Source organism: Monodelphis domestica, chromosome 2, assembly GCF_027887165.1.
Source record: "Monodelphis domestica isolate mMonDom1 chromosome 2, mMonDom1.pri, whole genome shotgun sequence".
Taxonomy (NCBI): domain Eukaryota; kingdom Metazoa; phylum Chordata; class Mammalia; order Didelphimorphia; family Didelphidae; genus Monodelphis; species Monodelphis domestica.
Window position 1 is genome coordinate 101,797,186 of NC_077228.1, and position 25,961 is coordinate 101,823,146.

At 39.4% G+C, this 25,961-nt stretch overlaps 1 protein-coding gene across 5 annotated transcripts in view; it reads left to right on the plus strand.

Annotated features, from left to right (window-relative positions):
* Positions 1-25,961, plus strand: part of NR5A2 (nuclear receptor subfamily 5 group A member 2) — a 174,331-nt gene that overhangs the window by 12,109 nt on the left and 136,261 nt on the right. For 2 of the 5 annotated variants that reach the window (XM_056815692.1, XM_001377396.5), the window contains 4 exons: positions 1,296-1,433; positions 6,182-6,300; positions 7,775-7,916; positions 11,015-11,664. In XM_056815692.1, the coding sequence (XP_056671670.1) occupies positions 1,352-1,433; positions 6,182-6,300; positions 7,775-7,916; positions 11,015-11,664 (993 nt within the window). In that variant the 5' untranslated portion in view covers positions 1,296-1,351. Of the gene's footprint in view, positions 1-1,295; positions 1,434-3,993; positions 4,563-4,716; positions 5,036-6,181; positions 6,301-7,774; positions 7,917-11,014; positions 11,665-25,961 lie in introns of those variants that run through there. The other 3 variants (XM_007481029.2, XM_007481030.3, XM_007481028.3) reach the window with 3 other exon arrangements.

Below are 25,961 nucleotides of genomic sequence, written 5' to 3' on the forward strand. Positions count from 1 at the left end.
TGTCATGTGTCGTCCTCAGGGGCGACCTTTGGGGACTTGCAGAATCAGAGAGCCATTCTTGCCATATGACTGGAGAGGCCAAGAGGGGAACAGGTTATGAAGCAAAGGAGACCTTTGAACAAGTGACACCCTCCCCTCCCCAGCACAATGCATTTCAGAAAAACGCTGAAATGAGTTCAATCCACTGGTTCTCTATTTCCTTTAAGTGGTTATCTCTCCACCTCTGTTCACCCCACCTGCAACCCAGTCTCTTTTCCTTATTCCCTAAGACCCAAGCCTAGATCAGTTTCTTTGATTCCAGGACTTCCCAACGCTCCTTAGACAGAGGTTGCCTCTTTACTAGCAACAGGATCTCGGAATGATTTAGCAGCTACCCTGAGGGTGGAGGCATAAGAGGCTGAGGCATGAAAGAAAATTACGGTGTGCAACTCTTCCTCATTGGTTAGACCGGTGGTGTCAGAACCCTGGAGTCCCCAACCGCCACCCCTACTCCAATCCCCACCTTTTCACCCCTTCCTCAAACCATCTCCCTCTATCCCCAGAACTTACCTCCCTCCTTCCCATCTCCCTTTTCCCCTCCCTGCACCAGTACCACTTGGTTGAAAAGTCCTGCTTTTTGCTAGAGGAATAAACCAGGCAAGAAAGCTAAATCTAAACTTCAGAACTCAACACTTCTGATAAAGAGAAAGAGACAGAGAAGGGAGGGTAGGAGGAGAGAGAGAGAGAGAGAGAGAGAGAGAGAGAGAGAGAGAGAGAGAGAGAGAGAGAGAGAGAGAGAGAGAGAGACCCCTGCTGATCCAGAGCATGAGGGAAGGTGGGAGGGAGGGAGAAGAGGGAAAGGAGTCAAGGGAAGACCCTGTCCAGGAGCAGCAGTAGTAAGCGGCAGCAGCAGCCAGAAGCCGCTGCCGCAGCAGCCACAGCAAAGGGCTCCCGGACTGGGAGCTCCGCATGCATCAAGCCTCCGGGCAGCAGTAATAATTGCTGCTGCCGCTTTAGGCAAAGCCAGACTGAGGCGTCCGGGCTCTTCGCTCTTCGCTTAGCCCCTTAACCTGCGCTCCCCCTTTTTCTCAGCTCTAGGGTAGCGCGGGAGCAGAGTAGAGCAGAACGTACATAAAAGGGCAGGGCAGGGCCGGACAGCACTGGGCAGGAGGGGTCTCAGAGGCCGGAGGCGGAGAGCAGCCGAGGCCGGAGGAGGAGGAAAAGGGAGGGGAGGGGAGGAGAAGGGTGGGTGATCCCTCTCCGATCGCCCCCTTTCTCCTGTCCGCTCGAGTTGAATCTGTACTGCCCGTGTCCAGGTGCTGGGCTTCCGGACGGACACGGACACCCCATCCCCGCCCGCAGCCGTCTTGTCATGCTGCCCAAAGTGGAGACGGAAGCCCTAGGACTCGCCCGATCGCATGGGGAACAGGGGCAGATGCCGGAAAACATGCAAGGTAAGGCGGCACCGGTCGGCGCCTTCTCTCTCCCTTCTTCCCTTGCTCCCCGGCTCTGACTCCCCGGTGAGGCTTGGCTGCCTTCTCGCTTGCCGGGCATTGTGATTGACCGACTCGGGTTCAGGCTACGAATTGGTCTGAAACTGGGGTCATCCCTCTCCCTAGGTGCCTTCAATAAAAGTTTATGACTTCTGAAAAATTCAGGGCGGAGGTTTCCCGAGCTAGGGCTAATTACCGCTTCTAATTAATTGGTGATGTTGAGATCTTCGGCCGGGAGTCTCGAGGCTGGTCAGAACTTTAAACAGTAACGTTGATAATGATGATAATAGCAATAACCCAAACAGGAGAAGCTTTCTTTAGAAGTGAGAGTACGTTATGAACCTGGAGGAATTGGTTAGAACTTTACTTTGACTTTCAGAGTTCCTGACTTCAGGTGAGGAATGTGTTAGGAAAAGGAACGATTCTGCTTAAGTAAATTGCCGAGAGAGAGAGAGAGAGAGAGAGAGAGAGAGAGAGAGAGAGAGAGAGAGAGAGAGAGAGAGAGGACGAGAGGACTGCCTAAGAAGGGATTGCCTTTAGAGGCTCCCAGGCTAAAAGTTCTGGGAGCTAGGACGTGGCCAACTTCAAAGCCATCAAAAGAGGGACCAGAAGGGCACCCCCTCCCGGACACAACCTAGCGCAAAGGGAAGGGGTGGGGGTGGGAGACCGGCGGGATTAGCCTGATGCACTTAGTTCAATCAGAGTATTGGGAATATGCAAGTCCCATTTGTTTCTCTGGCTCTTGATTGCTAACAAGAAAACAAATAAATTCCGATGGCTATATTTTCACCGCACTCCTAAATAGCAACTCCAGATCTGGCTTGCATTAAAGCTGCTTAGAAGTTTATCACAGTTGCCCTGGGGTGGGGGAACGCAGGCTGGCTGGAGTGGGAGGGAACAATGTGAGGAAAAGTCACCGGTGCTCTTCCATCTTCACCGCCTCCGCCGCTCAGGATGTGGTGTTTGCCTGGTCTGTGATCTCGGAATACTTCCTGCCATCCCCCTTTAGCGAACTTTAAAGGGACCGGGACTGAAAGCACAGAGTTAAGGGCCAAGGGATAGAAGGACTTCGTCCCCTCTTGGGCTCATGGGGACTACACTCCTGCAGAAGGCCTATCCCGAGAATGGAGTTTGCTTGGGAGGGGTGGCTGAGGGAGTGGGAGGTTAAAATTAGTAACCTTTCTGCCCCTACAGAGTTATTCGGGGGGGGGGGGGGTTCCCAATTCATTTCTGAACCTTTACAGAGGGCAAGGTGACTCGCTATCTGAGATCTCCCCCAAGATCAGCTCTTGAGTATCTAAATGGATTGCCCCAGCCGTTCAGTTCACCCCAAGCGGCAAAAACTCCATAAACGATCTGGCGATGTAGATTAAGATGAAGAGGGTAGAGTTGAAGAGAGATTCCCTTTAAACTCTTTTACTTGAAAGGGACTTCAGTTAAGAATGGGCTTGTATCCTTGTGGCTGTTTCAGACACCCAAGTCTGAATAGGAAAAGTTACTCATTCCTCATTTGTACTCCGGAGTATGTTTCGTAGAGTTTTTTTTTTGTTTTTGTTTTCTAATTTTTAAAGAGGAGGAGGTGCTAAAAGCATTTTAAAGAAAGGGAGAAATAAGGAAGAACTTGTTTTTAAGTTATTCAGCTTTTTCAGTACTTATTTCTTAAAAGTAGGACGGTTTCTACCCTATTAGTGAGCTGAGAAAAAGTTGGTCCCACACAATCTTATTTCTCAAAGGATTGGGTGGTGGGTTCAATGCCTAGCTTGAGATGAGGGAGGCCTATAGACATTGTTGATTCTATCAGACCCCCATCTTTGGTAGGAGAGAGAATCAGGTAGGAAAGAGAAATTTCGTTCCCAAGTATCTTCAGTGTTTCTAGCCATAACCAAACCAGGTAGCAGGCAGGTGTCTGTCTGAGGACTAAAAGAGAAATCAAGAAGAACAAGATTCTTTTCTCCTTTGGAAAATGTCCACTAGTGAAAAGGGCCTTTTTATTTAGTTCCACTTCAGGACTGCTCAGCCAGTGAGCCTTAGTTGGGCAACTTCTCTGCCTGTCACTCAGTTTCTTAGTTTCCAGTCTTAGTCCCTCATTTCTCACGCAACGTCCCTCTTTTCTCTAGAGCTGCAAGAGGGACTCTAGAGCTGGAGAGGAAGCATGCCTTTGGATGGGTTCTGTTCGCCCAAGTTATTAAATGAGTCTGACCAGGGTATAGTGACCCTGTCCATCTAGATCACTGGGAAGTTCTGAAAAGTGGGTCCTCCTCTTCCTCCTCCCTCCTTCGCTCACACCCCTCTCCGGTCTGGCTTTGGCTTTTTTCTGAAGCTAGAGAAGTACTACCCCCTCCCCCCACACACACACCTTCATCACCACCATCTTCTTCATGCCCTATCCTGGAAAGTGGGAGCATCTGAATGGGAGGCAGTTCGGCATTCTCTGAGCCTCCTCCAATCTATAGGACGAGTATTGGGGGGGGGGGAGGCGCGTTGGGGGCAGGGGACAATTTTACGTGAAGTCTACTTCGTTTTTGGTTTGGTTTTTTTGTTTTTTGTTTTTTTACTGTTCCAAAAGTCCCATGAAAACAAAATCAAGAATCATTGGGAGCGATTTGCGCATAAACAAACAAGTCTCCAACCTCTAGCCTTGCGACACACATTCTCCAAGCCCCGAAGGCTGGGCTATAGAAGTGGGGGAGCCTGAATAACAGCCCCCTCAGACGCTAACTGGGCTCTCCATAAGACGTGAAGAACCTTTATTTCTTTATCTGCTTTTCCTTGAGCCTCATAACCTTGCCGCCAGCTCCGCGGAACATTTCTCCTCTTGGCATGGTATAAATTTCATTCAGAAGCAAGGGTAGAACTGGAGTTCTTCCTCAAGTACCCCGCATCTCCAGGGGTCCGTCGAGTACATTTTTGAAGCAATCCTCGACTTTCGCTATTGCTGTTGCTGCTGCTGTGTGCTCCAACTTTAAGACATCACGTTCTGCTCTGCAGACTTGGGACTGTTACCAGCTGCCCTAGATCCGAGGGCCCCCCAAAACCCACAGGCAAAGAGAACTTTGCTTGTCATTGCTGAGATGACGGCAAATGGAACAGGTAGTTAGAGTGTGCTGTACATTGGGGTTCTTGGGAGTCCGGGAGGCTTTGGGGAGAAAACATTTTTCTCCCTTTAGCGGGTAAACAAATGAAAGGAAACTTCTGTTATTGCCCCGGCGTCCGTTTCCCCCATCCCGCCCCCGCCAGGCTGCAAAATGCCATTGATTAACCTAAAACAAACTCAGCTCGGGCTCTGTTTTCGAAGCAGGTCGACAGGAGCCAAGCTGGGTAGGGGTGGAGAGTGGGACTGAGACGAGGGATTAACTAGGGGAGATCTCGCCTTTACTTTGGGAGTGAAAGGGGAGGGTCCGCAGGAGTGGGTGCCGGCAAAGCAGAGCTGGGCAATTGCCTTTTTATCCAGTTCCTTTTCCCGCTCGGAGATTTCTCCTAATAGCTCAAGGCAGCATTTTTCTCCCCTTGGAAGACGGCAGCCGCCTCTTGCGAATGCACTAAAGAGAGAGTGGTTGGATCAGGTAGATATACATAGATATATTTCAGTGTCTCCTAACTGCTGACCTTCCTGTTTACATTTTATTCATCTTTTAAGCTACAGCGAGCCATTCGCAGTCCTTTCTCTATAGGAAGTTGGTTACTTGATCTAGGGATGGTTAGCCGGCGCGTCTTTGGAAACTGACTAGGTTTAACTTGACCAGGGAAATCTAAAGGTGTTTATATTTTGCAACGATGATCGGAAACATGTGAAATGCATTACGGGTCTTCAATACTTCACCCAGAAACCAAATCCTAGTGTGTACCTCCCAACCCTCCTGTTTGATTTTCTTTGGGTCCCCTTCCCTCTCCTCCCTCCTTCTCTCTCCTCCACCTTTCCCCCCCCCTTTCACAGGAGAATTTCCACCGTGGGGAGATGAAAGTGTAGATACAGAACAGGAGTCCTGTCGATACGGAAACTTGGATGTTTCGATTAATCTAGCAGATCTGAGCCCAGGGAGTGTCAGACTTTTGTTAAAGAGGGGCTGTTTCTCAGAATCAAATTTCTAGGGTTTTAGATTGCAGTAGAGTCTTTTAAACCTGCAGCAGTGTAAGTAGAATGGCCAAGAGGGGAGCGAACTTGTTTGGTAGATTAATTGGTGCAGTCCCTTGGTATTATCATAACAGACATTTAAGGGAAGCCAGGCTGCTGGAAGGATTGTGTTGGGAGGAGAAAGGGGAAATACCACCACCACCACCCCCCTTCAAGTGTTATTTTGGAGTTAGCCTTTTTCAGGGCGGTTTGAATGACACTTAAAGAGTTAATTTTAAGTAAGTGTTTCTTCTCTAATTTGTGGTGCTCTAGAGTAATTCAATTTCTGTGCCATGATGATTTTAACACTTTTAAAGATAACTTTAGAAATTAAAACAAAGTCTACACTCTCTGGCTCCATAAGCTGTTTATTGTTTTACTTTCAATATGTTTTTTTTCTTTTCTCATGCCAACAGGAGTTATGTAAAAGTTTCTTCATTTTGTAGGATCTCTGAAAAGTCTGCCCCCACCCCACCAGGTCCTGAAATCTTTTTGAGCACAGCATCAAAACTCCTGGAACTGAGTAGGATGTATATAAAAATATGTCTCTGTGTGCATGTGTATATGTCTCTACTTTTTTTTTTTTGGCTTCTTTCAGTGTCTCAGTTTAAAATGGTGAATTACTCTTACGATGAAGATCTTGAAGAACTTTGTCCAGTTTGTGGAGATAAAGTGTCTGGGTACCACTATGGGCTTCTCACCTGTGAAAGCTGCAAGGTTTGGTACACATTGCTAACTAGAAATTTTTAAAAGTTAGAACCAAAATTAATGTGCCACTAAATGGGCTCTTTAGGCTATTTTCTTTTAAATGATGGGAGGTCACTTCTTGGGAAAATTCTTAGAAAAGCACCTCTGTTTTACATCAAAAAGCAGAGAAAACAATGTTGTTCCAAATTACCGTTGCCATTTTCAATACTTTGAAATATTTTATTGCTTCAAAGTGATGTGACTGGAGAAAGACCTCCAACAGCCCTAACTATTGATTTCAGGTGATTAATAAATACTTAGAGCATTGTTTTTCTTCAAGGGAAACATCAATATAGTTCTCAAATATATTTTCTTTTACCCTCATGGTCAGTATTCAGTGATAAGATTACTTTTTAGCCATTAAAATAAAAATATCCATTTACCTTTCTATAGTTTCATTCTCATTTATCCTTTAAAGGGATTATGTAAGTATATATTTGGAAATGTATGTCAAAGAAGCAAAGCACAATGAATAATACCCTATAACAGTATTATTATCATTTTCATATTATGTCATGCATAACTTATTTCAACTAAGGAAATGGTATTGTATGAATTAAGGACCTTTAAACCTTAAAATGAAATGATAAGCTTTTTTATTAGTGCATTTTTAATGTGGAAAAATCTATATAATTATTTAAATCAAGTATTATGTAAACTTCCTCAATGAGAAATGAGGTTTCATTATATGACTAACAGGATGAACCTAGAAAGCAACATTCTTATAGATCTGTTATAAAACTACAAATGTAATTTATTCAAAATTCCTCTGAAATGAGAAGTAAAGAAAGATAGGGAAAACACTACCAGCATCCAAACTTGTGTTTTCTTATGGAAAATGCTGGCTAAATTTTTTTTTTACCATTTTCCCCATTTAAAAAAAAAAGTTTCAATATTTGAATATATCTCATCACAGTTATAACTTCCCTCTATTACTCTTTAATTCTCCCAAGTGCTAACTTTCCAGTGTTGGCATTTACGAAAGATCTGTGGTGCCACACAATTCTATTTTCACTGCATTTAAGGTATTTATTACTTAATTTGTATCAGATTGTTTTAAAATAACAATCCCCCAAAAATATCTAGATATGAAATACAAATATTAAAAGCAGGACATATTTTAAACCCACATACATAGAAAACAGTGGTCAATATAGGGTGTCTTATTCTCAGGCTATTAGGAAAAGAACAGTCTCCAGCCAAGTCTCTGCAAAATTTGACGTAAATCTACAGTAATATAGCCCTGTTGCCAGAAAATCTGAATTATAGCCTGGCACTTTTTTGGAGGGTCTGTCCTGCTGAAATGTAAAATAAACCACAGAACCACATCAGGGCTCAAATTGGGTAATGAAAAAGGATTTTATGTTTTATTTTAAGGAAATCACCAACAGAGAAGCCTGGTGCTTGAGTTATTATATATCTTACTCTTTTCTCTCTTTTACAGGGTTTTTTTAAGCGAACAGTTCAAAATAACAAAAGGTACACATGCATAGAAAATCAGAACTGCCAAATTGACAAAACACAGAGAAAACGGTGTCCTTACTGTCGATTTCAAAAATGTCTAAGTGTCGGAATGAAATTAGAAGGTAAGAAGACTCTTCTGAAGATTATACTGCCTACTCATCTCCTACAAGATTTTAGCTTCAGAGGAAAAAAAAAACTACCTTGTTTCCTTGTCTACCCTGTAAAATATGTCAGCTTTTTATATTTTGACTGCCATCAACTACCTAGTCATAAATTCTAGCTATTTATCAACAAAAAGTAGATAAATCCCAATGGAAACAAACAAATAGCAACCAACTTAATCAAATAGTTTTATTAAGGGAAGGAGAGGAAGGCAAGTATATTTAAGATTACACATAAGGTCAGGCCAGTTAAGAAGAGAAGTCTAACCAAAAGTTCAATTTAGGACAAATAGGAACATGAATAAAGATCTTTTTTTAATCTATTACAGATTTTCATCACTTGGTTTGGGTCTGTATTTTTATATGTGATTATAACTGTCATTTGGTTATATATATTGACATGAGCCTCAAAGTAATTACTAAAGAGTCTTAATTGTGATGGTAATTTCTCATGTGACATCTTTCCCATATGTTTTTCTCTTGAGCTATTTTTTGAATCTATATGAGAAAAATGAGAAGTGGTATGAGTTCACTGAAGGATTTTCTTTAATTCTTTTATGAATTCTAAAAGAAATCTATGTGAAAAAATCACATAGTCTGAAGTGGCTAGCATTGGTTTGGCAAAAGAGAATGATTCCTTATGCTTCTCTAAACTTGGTATTGAAAGATGAATATTTGTGATTGTTATGTACTAAGTATGAGTATATAAGGTGAATATATTCTGGGACTGCTGCAAATAATTTGAAACTCATCATTTATTGCTGTGTTTGTTTTCCACTCTTTGACCTATGAAGTGTCCAGGGCTTAAAAACAAATCTTATAAACTCAGTATGGCCCCTCAATGGATGCATCTGATATCAAATGCTTATTTGTTTTAGTTGTTCAAAAATGACCACTTTAATTTATTCTTCTTTTATATAAAACTCAGGAGTTATACAAATACTCAAAGAGATCCAAATAATTCCTACTGAATTTTTTTTAATTTCCTTTAGCTTCCATTTAAAAACTTAGAGATAGCTACTTCACCTTATTATCAGTGTCATTGCTAATATGAAATCAGGAAAGCCTTTTAATTTGAGGGTACCATTTTACTACATTCAGAGTTCTGGTATCCTCACTGAAAGGTTATCAAAAAAGTATGACTATACTTAGTAGTAATAACTAAAAGATAATTAAAATTTTGTACAATACGGGGAAAATTTTCACTCAGAAAGCACAAAATTCTCTCCCATATGCCATATATATGTGGAGTCAATAACTAAGGTTGAGTTTCATTTTTATTGATATTATCCAAAATGAATATATTATTACACACCCTCATTAAAAGTCCAAACTCAGAGTTTCTACAGTACAAAGTTATATCAGTTTCATTTATTTTTTTCTTAAATTACATATTTCATTGTCCCAATCATAGTGTAACATTCCGTTAAGTATATTTCAATGACAGGAGGATAATAGACTAGATATAGATATAGATATTGGAAAGAATATCCTTTTGCAATTTTAAATGCCCAGTAGTGTATCTATTTTCCTCTCCATGACTTGCGAATTTGGATATTTTAAAAACAACACAGATTTTTAAATCTTATAAAGTACAAGAGCCTTTATGATAATGTGCTATATAATTAATACCCAGAATTTATGTAATAGTTTTAATGTTACATCTCTAGGATAAGAAGCTCAAAAAATTAACCTCTCCAAATTTAAACAATCTACTTAGAGTCACCTAGGTTCAGATCATAGCTTTGTCACTGAGTAGCCTCTATGATTTGGGGGAATCTATTTAATGTGTCCTTATCTGGGAAAAGATATAGTAGTACTACATAATTTCTAAGACCTCTTCAAGCTGTAAATCCTATGCCAACAAGCTGTCAGAGGGTTCTGTTTTCTGTCTAACTGTCATTGGCTTGTGTGAGCTTGACAATAACTACTGACTGATATGTTAGACAAAAAAAAAAAGCTTGAGAAACGTCTTCTTGTGTTGAAAAAAAAAAAGCTGGATTTTGGAGTTAAAAAGCCTGGGATATGGTATTTTTAAGTAGCTACCTGATGTTAGATATATCACTTTGGGTAGAAACTTCTTCATTGATAAAGTGATAAGGATCCCAGGTCTGTTGCTTACTTAGTTATGTGACCTTGGACAAGTAATTTAACCCCTCCAGCCTTTACTTTCCTTATCTATAAAATGAGGTGTAAGGCTAAATGATCTCTAAGGTATCTTTCCCCTCTAGACCTAAGATTCTGTGATCTTAGGGATCTCTGAGGTCCCTTAGAAGGTCAACAGTTTCTATGACTCTCTCTATATATATCATGATGAGAAATGTTTGCATGACAAAACCCAGCAAAATATACTTCTAAGACAGTTACTGAACTAAATTTGTTTTCGTTATTTCTAATGCTAATAATAGTAAAGTAATAATAGCACCAACATGTTCCAAATTACCTCTTATTTTCTCTGGGAAATTATAATATGACATACTTTTCGAAGGGAATCAAAAATTATTTCCCCAAAATAGCATGCCCTTAACACTTTTATCATGAAATGACCATGATGGTTTTGCAAGGGAAAGATGTCCTAGTGAAAATAGTCAGAGTTCAAGCTAGGAATATGTTACTGAATAGGTTGTTTTTTTTTTAATTTCTATGCAATTTGGGTCTATGAACAGAATCCCAAGTCAACATGACACTCTCTCCCAAGAACACTAACATTCATTCCTAATAAAAGTGTCAAAGAGCAACACAAAAAGTCCTTTTTATTTTGTGACAGATATAAAGCCCCCCTCCAAGTCCACAGAAGGGTTAATATAACCCAACATGTCCAAAATATTTTTCTGATGACAAAACACATTTGCAGGAAAGAATTCATAAATAAAAAGACATGACTTTTTTGGAATCCTGCAGCTATTGTGATGAAAACAACCACACAAAAAAACAGTTCTGGTCAATTTCCAACATTTCCGAACTGTGTTTTTTGAACTGAAGAATGCTATTGGTTTGCACTTTATTTATACTCCTACTTCCTTCTTCTTTTTTCTTTTTTCTTTTTTTTTGACCAACAGCTGTAAGGGCAGATCGAATGCGAGGGGGAAGAAATAAGTTTGGACCAATGTACAAAAGAGACAGGGCCCTGAAGCAACAGAAAAAAGCTCTTATCCGAGCCAATGGACTTAAACTGGAAGCCATGACTCAGGTGATCCAAGCAATGCCCACTGATCTGACAATATCCTCTGCGATTCAGAACATCCATTCTGTTTCCAAAGGCCTACCTCTGAACCATACTGCCTTGCCTCCTACAGACTATGACCGAAGTCCCTTTGTAACCTCCCCCATTAGCATGGCCATGCCACCCCATGGAAGCCTGCAAGGTTACCAAACCTACGGCCACTTTCCAAGTCGAGCTATCAAGTCTGAGTACCCCGATCCTTACACTAGTTCTCCAGAGTCAATAATGGGTTACTCATACATGGACAGTTGTTACCAGACGAGCTCGCCGGCAAGTATTCCACATCTGATCTTGGAACTTTTGAAGTGTGAGCCAGATGAGCCACAAGTCCAAGCCAAAATCATGGCATACTTGCAGCAAGAGCAAGCCAACAGAAGCAAACATGAAAAGCTCAATACGTTTGGGCTTATGTGCAAAATGGCTGACCAAACGCTCTTTTCCATTGTTGAGTGGGCCAGAAGTAGCATATTCTTCCGAGAACTCAAGGTAGGTCATGAACCATTACCGATTATTCCCTGCAAGGAGAGGAATAACTGCTTTTGGCCCTAATAAGTTACTGGCACCGAGATGACATTTTACATTTCTTCATGTATGTTTTATAGAGTTAGAACCTCTTATAAAAATGATAGCAGGGGGGACAGAAACAAGACCATTGTCACATAGCTTTATAAGGGACTTGTATCGTGTGCCATATTGGGAAAGGAAATTTGACCCAAGATAGCTAGTCATAATGAACTATGTGATGATAGGTTTTTACTGTATAACTCAATTAAACTTTCAGATTTATTACACTAAACCAGTAGCATCAATGCCAGAAATGGGATTTATTCTGTCATTTATCAAATGAAATCACATATGTAAAGTGCTTTGCAAACCTTTCATTCTATATTTGTCAGTTGTTAATGTTATTAACTAGTTTTCTGAAATGTGGTGTGCTTATTTCTTAGTTTCTTTAGGAGTTTGCTTTTAACTTTAAAAAAAAAAAAAGACCAACATCTTGAGACAGTTATATATAGTTTTCAAAGAATGCAAAAGACACCATTTGTCAGTTGTGTCTAACAAGTATTTACAACCTGTTTACCTAGACGTTTGGTTAGTAAAGTGGTTACCTAGGGAAGCAGATACCAATGAGATGTTTATAGTCTTTTGGATGACATTTTACCCATTTGAGAATGAGTAAAATAACCAGGGCTAATCTATTTGATTCAGGTTTTAGACCTCTAATGGATTGGTTTATCGTAAATGTTTAATCTCTTGTGTTATTTGCTTACCTAAGGATCTTTATTTGACTACATCATTGCACTTTTAATTGTATCTTACCTTGAAAAAATATGGGTAGGGTACTGACAAGTAAGTAGTGGTCCACGAACAGCTAAGTCTCTGGTTGAATTAGTCAGTAATCTAAAGAGCCAGAAAAGTCTGTTTCTCTGCTTTTTGATGCCCTCTGGGAAAGGGCAGTAGCCTCTACAATCTCTGGTCACTGCACATCTTGTAACATTCTAAGAGACATTTTAAGCCTCAGGTGCCTATCATGTGCCAGGCATTGTTTTCAGCTCAGGGGATGTAAAGAAAAGCAAAAGACAGTTTCTGCTCTCAAAGACCTCAATGAAAGGGAAAATCTTTATCCAACTCAACTTCTGATGTTAGTGGTTATCAAGTGGACTATAGGCTCTGGAGGATACTGGACAAAGAAAAAGAATACTCACCATGGAAGCTTTTTCATTTGATTCTTGGTTTCCTTAAGTATAAAATAAAGAGTTTGGACTAGACCCGAGGTTCTTACTTAACCTGGGGATAAAGCACTTGCCCATTTTTCTATTGTGACATCAACATTGTAAGAAAGAATGCTGATTCTAGGGAATTGATGAAAAATGTTGATGGTCTGAGAAGTTTGCAAAGCAGTAATAAGATATCTACAGCAAAAAAATTGATTGGACTTAGAGAGAGAAGTATCCTTAGAGAACAAATAGTTCAATTCTTTCATTTTTACAGGTAGGGAAGCCCAGAAGACTATTTCTTCAGTAGATGTATGCTTCTGGAGGGCAGAGACTATTTTGTTTTTTGACTTTGTATCCTCAGTGCCTAGTAGAGTGATCTGAACAATAGTAATTACTTAAGAAATGTTTGTTTAATTGAATCAAATTATTTACCTGAGGTCACATAGGAAGTAAATGGTAAAGTCAGGACTTGAAAAAAGGTCCTCATTTGCCATATCCAGTGTTCCTTCCACTATCCATGAAGTCTCTGACTCCTATAAGCATGATACCATTAACTAGGATAATCTAAATTTTTTAAAAGGCCATGTGTATTTACTATAGCTGAAAGATGAAATCTTCCCTCTTGAAATTTCCCACATTCAAAATAGATTCAAAGATGTCACAGCAACTGACAGGTACACAACTTTTGTACCGGACAAAACATACTATGTTCCCTTCACCTCCAAAAAGATAAGTGTTGGCTACTGAAGAAATCTCCAGGCTTTCATTAATATCTCAATAATCTAATAATAGTATTACTAGTAATCAGTGAGAGAAATTTTCTCAGGGTTCCTCTGCAGGGCATTCAGAGCTTGCCTCTTTGGAGTAAATGATCAGGACCATTCAGGAAACTGCGATGATTCTTTGAGAACACTAAAGTACCATTTAGAGCAGTGCATCAGTAACAAACTAAATGGCATCCAGTGCCTTATAAAAATCTCAAGAATTTTACAAATGTTCCTAACATCCTGGAAATAATTGATTCTTTAAAGCAGTGGTTGTCCAAGGTTGGCCTAGGGTCCCCTGAAGGTTTCTGATATCCTTTCAGGGAATACCCAAAATTAAAAAAAATTTTTTTTGAGAAAAGAAAGGAGTAGAGGGTTGTAGTCTAAGCCAAAGAGATCTTTTCTTTATTTCTTTTCTTTTTCTTTTTGGGATGGAGGGAAGGTCTTCAAAAAATTTTAAGAGGATTAAGGTCATTTTTTTTTTGTATTCTACCTTGTAGATACTATGGCAGATTGGCAAATGGCAAATTCTTAACCCTCAGTGCTACATTTAGGATGCATTAATTCATATAAAGTATATAGATATATGTATAGATAGATTGATAGAAAGAAAGAAATATATGTCTATAGGCATCTCTTGTGTTAATATATATACATGTATAGAAATGTATGCATATATATGCATATATATATATATATATCTTCCATTCCCTCCTAAGAAGAATTAGGGGTAAATACAAAATATAGAGAGTGTGCAGAGAATAGAGAACAGTAAAAAAGACAATAGACTGACCAATAGTGAGCTTTTAAAAATTTACTTTAACCACAGCCTTCCAAATCATTTGTGAGATGATGTCTTCTGGTTAGCATTAGCTCCTTCTAGTCATTTGGAAGTGATATGTGTCAAATAGTAGCCTGTGATCTTTAATTTAATTTTTTATTCCATCTTTGGAAATGATGCAAAAACAAGACCTCCATGAAGAAAAAAACTATGTTTATGAATCCAGAGGATACTAAATTAGCTTCCAATTATTTCACCTCAACTTTGAGTGATGGCAATTCTCCTAGGCAAGAAAATAAGAATAGGAAGTCTAGAGTAGCTAATGAATATCAGTTTCAAATCTAAAGAGACTAGATATCCTAAATGATGATGATGATGATATTAACAGAAATAATAAACATTTCTTCATACAAAAAAAACAGAACAAGGGGATAAAATTATGAATTTTCATTATATAGTTTGCTTTTTAAATAGCAAGTATTATGCTTATTATATAGTTCTAAGAACAACTCCTTCTGAACTTCTTATTTCCTTTAAACATTTCATTGGCACTCCTTTCCTTTTTTCAAGAAAAATCATTCTATGATCCTTCCCCATTTTTTCCCAAAAACTTTTGCCACCAAAAGTTCTCTTTTGTAACAAGTGTATTTAAACAAAACAAATCCACACAATTGATTTATTCTGAACATCTAGTCCATCACTGCTCTGCCAAGAAATAGAAAGAATGATTCATCATTAGTTCTCCAGAGTCATGATTAGTCATTACACTGACCTGAGTCCTTAAGTCTTATAGTTTCTAAGGGTTTTTTCAGTTATAGTATTAACACATAGTCATCATGTAAACTGATCCCCTGGGTCTAGTCATTTCACTCTGTATCAGTTGATAAAAGCCTGATTTTTCTGATTTTGTGTACCATTGGCCCAATAATATTCCATTACATGTACCTCATTATTTGTCCAGTTCTTCCTTAACTAATGGGTATTCCCTTTGTTTTTACTTTTTTTTAAAACAAAAAATGCTGCTGTCAATATGCTATGTCATATGGGTTTTTTTCCTCTTTCTTTTATCCCTTTAGAGGTATATTCCTAGTAGTGGTATCACTGGGTCAAAGGAACCACACAGCCCTAAGAGGATTCTGGGTATGGAGATTAAAACCCTCCCTTAGATAAACGAGTCTAACCTGTGCAATAGCAGCAAATCTAAAGTAATTTTGCCACATAATTTCTTAACTAGTTTTGCTGGGGGTGGGGAGGAAGATTTTTAAAGTTACTTTAAAAATGTATGGCACAGGAACTTGGCAATTTCCAAAGTCAAATCAAAACAGTTCCTATATAGCCCTTTATAAAGCAGAGAAGTTTTTATATGGAAGAGGCTTCATTTTCTTGTGGTCAATCTTCAAAGCCATCCTCAGACAGATTTTAGTAGGCTTAAAAACTATTTCTGATACCTTTCTTCAAACCTCAGTGATAAAAACTCACAATTCCCAAGACACTTCACAGTTTACAAAGAATTTTCCTTAGAACAACTCAGTGAAGTAGGTCTTATATGTCTTATTAACTAACATCACTTGATATATGAGGAAGGTGACATGAAGAGTTTAAGTCTATCCATAGTCCCAGGGCTAGTCTATGGTTGAATACAAGTCAAACTTGCAACCAGGTCTTTTAACTCTAAATCCAGTCATCTTTCTACTCTGGCTATACCATACTGCCTCACTCATCAGTCTAAAAGCCTATGGAATATGACCCAATCTAAGCTTGATTCTTAAGTAAACTTGTTTGGGCATTCCTTTCTTAAGAAGTGTGATAAGGAAAGCATGTGCACAATACCTAAGTCTGCCAGCTGATTCTGCTGGACTTTTCCTTTCTTCCTGTCATTCACCAGGAGACTGGTCCTTGGACTGATGAGTTCTAATTATAGCTTTCTTGCCAATTCATTTGGCACCCTACAGGTAAGTCTGAATGACACCCACTATCCATCCATCCACAGACACAGACATAGGACACACACAGGCACACACAAACACATACAAACAGGTTTTTTTTTTCTCTGACTGCAAAATTAAATAATCTAATAAGGAGTTTGAGAGAAGGAAGAAAACCTTTTTTTAAAAAACCCTTTTAATGTCAGGGCTAATATTGTTCCCAAAAGCACATTCAATCTCTCAAAATTACAGAACAGAGTTAGAAGAGGCTTTAGTGGCCATCCAGTTTAACCTATGAAAAAATAAAAAATCTCATCTACAGCATATCCAATAAATGGTCTTTTTTAGTCTTTGCTTGAAGTCTGCCAGTGAGGGGGGTGGGCAGGGGGTCAGCTACTTTCTAAAGTAGCTTCTCCTATGTCAGGGAAAGAAGTAAAAGATGTTTCTGTGTTTTGTTGTGGTAGTTGTAGCTGCGGTTGCGGCTCTGGATGTTTTTAATTTTTCTCTCTACCTGGATTTAGAGAGTATATTGTCAGGATGGGCAGGGCTGGAAGAGTATAATTGAGCTAATGACCCTGAAAATATTTATTACTTATTCAGAAACTACTGGGGGCAGCTGGGTTGCTCAGTAGATTGAGAGCCAGGCCTAGAGATGGGAGGTCCTAGGTTCAAATTTGGCCCCAGACACTTCCCAGCTGTGTGACCCTGGGCAAGTCACTTGACCCCCATTGTCTAGCCCTTACAACTCTTCTGCATTGGAACCAATATACAGTATTGATTCCAAGACAGAAGGTAAGGGTTTTATTAAAAACAAAACAAGAAAAAAACTACTGCTCAAACACAAAGATTACCATTCCCACTGGCTTTTCCTTGCCTATAGAGTATTGAATGAACCAGTTCTTCAAATAAGTCCTTTGAATGGAATAGGGTCTATTCTAAAGAAGGCAACTCAAAATTCCTAATCTGCATTAGTCTTATCTGTTCTGTGGGTAACCATTTTGTATTTAAAGATTTTGCAAGTTAAAAATCTTAATTGAAATGTATAAATTTTATTCAGTTGATAACTATCCAGGGCACCATGAACTAGAAAAAAAAGTCATAGATTCATAGCTCTAGGGTTTGAAGGAAGCACAGAGGTCATGGGATCCAACACCATCATATTACAGGTGAAGGTTCAGAGACTCACTGGAGTTCCATGACTTGTCTAAGTTTACACAGGTAGTTACCATCAGAAGAAGGAATTGAAATGAGACCCTCTGATTCTATGGCCTGTGAACTTTTTCGCTGTACCTTATGAATAATCTTATGCTTTGTTTAAAAAAAAAGTTTAATACTCTTTAATAATAGTTCAGAGTTTTGTAGCCCTTTAGTACTTACAAAGAATTTTCCCCACAACAACCTAGTCAATTAGGTAAGGTAGATGTTTTTATTCCAAATGAGAACATCCTCAAACAGAAGTCGGTCTAAATCCTAGAGTGGTCAGAGGGACAGAACATAGGACTTGAAGGAGGGAAGACATGAGTTCAGATCCTACTTGTGACACTTCATATGAGCCTAAACAAATCTAAACTCTCTGGGCTTCAATTTCCTTATCTATAAAAGAGAAGTTAAATTCATTGTATTTATATCATCAGGGTCTGGAGGAAGGAGTTTTGTATGCAAATTTCTGAGGATCCCTTAACTTAGATGAGAAAAAAATACATGTTGATTTTCACCAACATCTGGGTTCCTTTGTAATCCCACATATTTCATTTTATTCATTTAAAAACATCCTGAGAAACATTCACCAGTAAGAATCCCAAGCCTAGACAGTGCCTAGCATATTGTAGGCATTTAATATATACCTGTTGATAGGCACCTAATAAATCCTTGTTGATTGATTGGTGTTGATTAAGTGATTTGTCTGAGTTTACACAACTTGATTCAGTGTGTCTTATCCTTTGATATGACTCTGACAGGCATCCTATGGTCTTTGCTACCAGAGTGCCATGCAATAGTTATCTTTCTTTTAAAAACAAACAAAACCCTTACCTTCTGCCTTAGTATCAATGCCGATCCAAGACAGAAGTGTGGAAAGGGCAAGGCATCTTGCCCAGATCATACAGCTAGGAAGTGTCTGAGGCCACATTTGAACCCAGGACCTCCTGTCTCCTAGCTTGGCTCTCCATCCTCTGAGCCCCCCAGTACTTAACTTTCAATTAGCGATAGACAGAAAACTTGATTTAAACTCCAGTTTACAGATTCTAAAGTTCACCTCCATTGGAGTCAAAAGTATAGCATAATAAGGCAGCAAAGTGGCTCTGTGAATTGAGAGCCTGGGGGTCCTGGGTTCAAATTTGACTTCAGATACTTCCTAGCTGTGGGACCCTGGACAAGTCACCTCACTCCTATTGAGTAGCCCTTACCAATCTTCTGCCTTGGAAGCAATATGCAATATTGATTCTAAGAAGGAAGTAAGGGTCTAAAAAAAAAATAGTTCGACATGCTAACTAACTCTTCATGGGAACATATCCTGTATGAAAATCCAGGCTATTTGGTGGTGACATGAGCCATAATAGCCTAACCTCCCTCTGAGTTTGCTCATTCACATTGTGGAGACACTTCCTGTTCCTATTAATCTCTTTATTATCTCCTGGCTTGGGTGAGCACAACCACCACACCCAGGGGCTGGGTGTAAAGACTAACAACCTGCAAAGCTCTCTTCTCGCTTATGGCTGCATTCTCCTCTCCTGCGGTCTAGAAGGAGCAGCCACCTGGTCCAGGAGACTGTCCCCTGAAGACTAAAGGAAAGGTGGGTCAGAGGGAGGGAGAACGTGGGCGAGGGCGCTCATCACAGTCCATGCCCGAGGCTCTACGTGTATTTAGATACAAACCAGCCAGAGCCATTTTGGCACTAAGAGATCACTGATGGGTTGCCACTAGGTACTAGTCTGTTCGTTCTACAGTACGCAGACAGGTAGAAACTAACCCCAACTCCTGAAAGGATTGAGGAGAAAGGTTCCGGCTGAACCTGGAGATAAGAGGAAAGAAGCGCCAAACCAAACGGATTAATCCGCCTCTGTAGATGGGATTGAGCTGTTCAGGGAAAACGCTGCTGTCCTCAAAAAGAAAGTGTTCCCAATCCCAGAGTGGCCATAGAGAGACAGGGCATTGACTTGGAGAGAGGAAGATGTGAATTCAGATTCTGCCTCCGACACTATTTGTATGAGCCTAAACCAGTCTTCAACTCCCTGGGTTTCGATTCCTAATTTAGAAACTTGAAAATCTCTGGTCTTCCTTCCAACTCTAAAGCTATGATCTATTCCTGACTCTAGTTAGAGCCAAGGGCTCTGTTGATTAAAATGCCGACTTCAGAAGAGAACTGGTTATGAGGAAAGATTCGCCTATCTGTTAGATTGTAGGAGAAAGACTTCGCAGAGAGTTGTGGACCTACAGAAAGAATAACTAGCCTTAAGGTTTTCAAAGGGCTTTACAAATACTGTCTGGTTTCACTCTCATAACAACTCTGGGAGGTAGGTTCCATTATTATCCCTGTTTTACAAATGTGGAGAGTGAGGCAGAGAAGATGTGACTTGTTCAAGGTTATACAGCTTCTATGTCTCTGAAGCTGGATTTGATTCCAGGTCATCTTGACCTTACCTGAGGCTTGGCTGTTTCAGAAAATTACATCTGGTGCCCAGAAACTTAATTCTGGTGGAATCATATGATAGGCACTCATTTGAAATAACTGCTACCCTATCTCTGTTCTTCCCCTGAGGCAGCAAGTTGTTCTTGGAGTGATCACCACCAGCGTAGGATGTTCACTTAGCTTAGTGATCCTGAGCAAGTCATTTAACTTTTGCCTCAGTTGTTCAGTCTTGGTTCAGTAGTGTCCCACTCTTCATGACCTCATTTGGGGTTTTCTTTACAAAGGTAGTGTAGTAGTTCTTATTTCCTTCTCCAGTTATTTTTATAGATGAGGAAACTGAGGCAAATAGAGTTACGAGACACTGAATCACACAGCTAGTAAGTGTCTAGTGTCCAGATTTGAACTCAGGAAGATGAGTTTTCCTAGACTCCAGACCTGGTACTGTATCCACCTAGCTGCCCCTCCTCAAACTGGGAGATAATAATAGTACTTACTTCTCCAGGTTATTGTGAGGGTCAAGTGAGATAATATTTGTAAAAAGCACTTACTTCTTCCCTTCTTTATACCAACCTCCAAATAACATAGCAGGAAGGTATAAGACCATCATAATGAAGCTAGACTGAACCATGGAGATCAGCTAGACTTCCCTTCTCATATCACAGATGAGAAAACACAGAAGTATGTGAGTTGCTGAAAGTCACTGGGGTTCAGAATCAAATTCAGATGCCCTGCCTTTGAATCTGCCATGCCTTAATGCTTCCATTCAGTAGCCAGAAATTTTGAACCAGGTTATTTTAGTGGTAGGTGTAACCCTATCTGCTGAAGGCTGTGAGATGGAAACAATTACCATCCCATGTCCACTGGCCCAAAAAGGCCAACAACTCACAGCTTTCCTTCCAAGGCAAAGTTTAATAATGTTGCTTGTTAGACATGATGAGTTTTTAGGAGCAAAAGACCCCTCCCCACCCACTCTGAATTCTTCCTTCTGATGGAGGCAACTCCCTTGTGCTCCAAATTAGCTTTCAAAACCAGTTAGTCAATAAGGGGGTGGAGGGAATCCCAAATCTATGACTCAGAAGTGACAGCCCTCAGCACACTTTAGAAGGACTTTGGCCTCTGAACTGAAAAGGCAAATCAGGGCTTTTTTCTTCTCTTTTCTTTTCTTTCTTTTTGCTTAAGCCAGTATTGGTAAAGAATGACTGTTGTGACCTATTTTTCAGCAGCTTAAGAAGTTGGTCCTATGGGTCCTACAGGATTTGAAATCCATTTGCACAATGGCTCTAGAGATTGGCCATTTAAGCCTGCTCCAAGCTAAAGTCATTAAGTTCTTACTTGAGGACACCACCCATACTCTGGGACAATGACCCTGGATCACCTAACAAGACAGTTTGTTCAATCTCTCCCATTCTTACTTAAGGTTGGATTTTCCACTCCCTCCTTTGACTTTAATTTTCTAGGTTATAGATAGCAATAGCTGCCATCTATAGTACCAGTACTACTGGGGGGATCCTGAAGTAATGGATTATAGCATTTTGCCACCTAATTCCCAGCCCCTCATTTTCTTCTTCTCCCAACCAATGGTTAAATTAGTGCAGAGGATTCCCAATGTGAAAATGCTCTCCTTGATTCTTGCAGATCAACAACTCATCCATAATATATTGTCTTGGAGTTCTCTACAACATTGATTCATTGCTAGGAAATAAAAGGAACATTAAGGATCATCTGCTCCAACCCTCTTATTTGACAGATGAAAAAACTGAAGTCCAAAGAGTTTAAATCATTTTCCCAAAATCACAGAATAGCTATCACATGATTCCTCCAGAATACTACTGTTAATGTCTAGATTTGAAACCATTTTGGCTTCAAAGTGCAAATTCAAATCTAACCATTTCAGATTCAAAACTCTTTTTTCCACTTAGTTGATGTCTTGTCTATGGTCACAAGTTGGTATTTGTCAGAGGCACAATTTGAACTTAGATCTTCTTGACTCCTCACTTTGAACTTCTAGATTCCCATCCAACACCAAAGTTTCCTTGTCTTTCCCTTTCTCTCTTTCTCATCCTTTCCTTTCTCTTTCCTTATTCTCATTTATTTTTTCCTGTCCCCTTCAACAATATAGAGACATTACTTTGTGTAGCATTAGGACCAAAGAGGTCATTGATCCCTGAATCAGGCTTGAATTAAAGTGAAGTTGAGGGGGCAGCTAAGTGGCTCAGTGGATTGAGACCCAGGCCCAAAGACAAGTTCAAATCTGCTCTCAGACACTTCCTAGCTCTATGACCCCTGGCAAGTCACTTGATCCCCATTGCCTAGCCTTTACTACTCTTCTGCCTTAGAACCAATGCACAGTATTGATTCTATGGTAGAAGGTAAGTTTTTTTGCTTTTTTTCTGAAGTTAAATGGGGACTGAGAGCAGCAGTCCAATGGGGATTTGAGATCAGAAGAAAAGAAATGAAACAGAAAAGAAATCACAAAACAAGTGCTTTTAAAAAAGTTATTATTATCATTATTTAAGTGCTATTATTATTCTTTATTGGCACAGAATGCCAATACTAGGCAACATGTATAATTTCTACTTGTGATCATTTCTATTAGTGGCAGCAGTTTGAAGGTGAGGATAGAGAAGAGTCCCAGAAGGGCTTGGGAAGAGAAGTGGAGAAAAGTATAATTTCATTGCAGCAGATTTTCCCATTTAGATCTTTATGCAGTCTATGTAGCTTGAACACCGAGAGAACTACAAACCAAGCCCCCTACCTTATTTTTGCTCCAGGCTGGTCATGAGAGCAAGTTTTACATGGTATGTTGGAAGGCAGACATGACTCAACTCATCAACACAACAATTCCCCAGGATTACTCACGTTCATTTTCCCTTATAGTATAATTTTCTTGCTTCTTCTCATTTTGTTGATATCTTTTGTTTTTACATCACTTTCAATTCCAAATATACCCTCTCCACCCCTTCCCCGGAGAGCCAATTTTTTTTTTAAAACAAAGAATAATGGGGGGGGGGGGGCATTTCAGCAAAAATAACAAACACATTGAAAAAATTTGACATGATATAAAGTGTTTCATAGACATAGTCCCCTGCCTCTGTGAGGAAGGGAGGGGAGGTGCATTCAGGGCCAAGTTTGATCATTACAATTAGGCAGGGATCATTTTTTTTATTTTGTTTGGTTCTTTTCGTGTACACTGCTTCAGGCACTGTGTAATGTTCTCCTGGTTCTGCTTACTTCACTTGTACCAGTCCATGTAAATTTTGCCAGGTTTCTCTGTAGTGGTCTTATTCCATTACGTATATGCATCACAGTTAATATAGCCATTCCCCAGTTGACCACTCGGTATTTCTTTTGTTTCCAGTTTCTATATGGGATTATTTTAAAATGTCATATTCTTCTAACCTGAGGAGCCAAGTGTATATGTGTCTCAGAAGTCATCTATTAATAAAGACTATTGAAAATTATCAGGAAGGTGAAAAATGAATCTTCAGTATCCTCTGTTATCAGGTTGTGTAGCTTATCCTGGGAATATACTTTTCTTGAAGAAAAAAATGCTTTTAAAAATCATGTTACCTAGGGGCAACTTGGTAGCTCAGTGGATTGATGGCCAGATCTAAAGATAGGAAGTGCTTGGTTCAAATCTGACCTCAGGCACTTTCTACCTGTATAACTCTGGGCAAGTCACCTAACCCCCATTACTTAGCCCTTACCATTCTTTTGCTTTGGAACCAATGCAGAGTGTTGATTCTAAGACAAAAGGTAAGAGTTTAAAATAAATAAATTTAATTTAATTTAAAAATCATATTATTTGGGGGCAGCTGGGTGGCTCATTGGATAGAGAGCCAGGCCTGGAGTTGGAAGGACCTGGGTTCAAATATGTCCTCAGACAGTTAGTCCTTCCTAACTTTGTGACCCTGGGCAAATCACTTAATCCCGATTGCCCAGTTATTACTGCTCTTCTGCCTTTGAACCAACATGTAGTATGGCTTCTAAGACAGAAGGTAAGAGTCTTGTTTGTTTTTTTTTAATCACATTATCTGGAATATTTGGTAGTGTAGCTGGAATTGCTTAACAGTGAGGATTAAACTTTTTGACCAAGGGCCAACACTGATCCTGTAGGATTGCTTTTCCCTTACATGACATATGATGGAATCATTGGCCAATAGGGCTAAAGTCTCTCCTCCATTATGCAATGAGAATATGCAAAGGCAGAATTTAACCTCCAATTAGTATCCTTAACCCAGCAATGTTATTTCTTTTTTTTCTTTCCCCTTCACTTTAAGAGGATGGATGTAAATGGTTTGCCATCATTCTCCTATGTTTAAGTATTTTCCAAAAAACTCTCCTACATGAAGACCACCTCCTGTGGATTGACTCTCACATTTCTAGATAGGTTGTTTACATAAATATTTTATCTGGGAGAACAGTATTATTGTACCATTTAAATCAGAAACACATTTTTCATGTGAATGAAATAGATAGTAGATATTCAACAAATGCTGGTTAAAGTGAATTGAATTAAGATGCACAAGACTTAAAGGAGACAAAATCCTTAGTGGTAAAGGTTGCACATATGTAGCCCACTGAACCATGAATCTAAATTTGTTGGATCACGCATATTTCATTTTCTCCTTTTTTTCCTCCAAAAACTGAGATTAAAAGCAGATCCCAACTCTTGATTTTATTTTTAAGCAACATCAGGCAAACTAGAGCATTTTTAGTGGAAAAGGACCTCAGAGACCTTCATCCTATTAGATGAAACCTTGAACTGAAGTCTAAAGTCACAAGGCTAGTTAGTAACAAAACCATACCTAGAACTCACAGCTGCTGAATCCCTAGTCTTTTCTAAATGTCACACTCCAAATATTCTGAACAATCTTAAAAGGATCTATTAACTATCTCCTTAACTACCCCTTCTCATTTTATATATGCCTGCACGCTCATTTGCAAGAAAACCATTGGATACCCAAACAGGATTTCAGTTCTAAGGAACTTGTCAAGGCAGATTTCTTTGTGTATGCATGCCATTTAAGTAAAAGATTTGTAAATGCATATCCTGTTTTTAGATACCATTTCTCTGAAATGTTGGCTCATTCTAAGACCTCTTTTATTTTGACCATTGTATCCTGTCTCTTCTGAAATCACCTCCCCCCACAAGTGAGTGAGATTATTTACAACACACTTCTTATCATAACAGTCTTTTTTCTTTAATCTAAAAGTTACGGTGAATAGAGGTCTTTACTTATTGCTTATTTTTAAAAGATTCAAAAATTTAATAAATATTAAACTTCCTCTAGTAAAATAATGATTTAGATTACTGTTTGTGAGAAAATATTAGCAGCAGACTACTTCAAAAAGTTTTCCTTAGGGTGATGAAAAGCTGTTATATTATTTTGACTAACTAATCAAATGTAATTGGGTAGCTTGAAGTGCCTTAGATTTTCCTTCCACAGTTATCAAAGCAGGAAATGTAACTTGGAGAGCTGATGAAAGGCATCTCTCACAGTATTCTTTCAATTATAGATCTTACGGCGAGAATAAAAGAGCAGCTCGGCTGCTGAAATCATGGAGGCTCAAGAGTACCCTTAATGTTAACCGTCATATTAGCTAGTTAACATACTATTATATATTTTAATTGATTTCTGCTTGAGAAAAGAAGAAAAAATTGTTCCGGGGCTGCTCTATCTACATGTGACTAGGGAAAGACGTGGCAGTTCCATGATCTATGTTGATGCCCTCGTGGTTAGAAGAGGATCAAATATGTCAGATGCTTTTCAGTGAAAATTTGTAGATCTGCTATCCTGCTTTCAAAAGGAGGGATGACTGGTTTTATTAATTTAGCACTGACACTGTTCAGTCATATATCAGTGCTGGTATATTGAGATGAGTTATATTTCATATGCTCAAGAGTTTAGATCAGAAAGGGATCTCAGAAATCAGCCAGTTTAACTCCCACATTTTACAAATGTG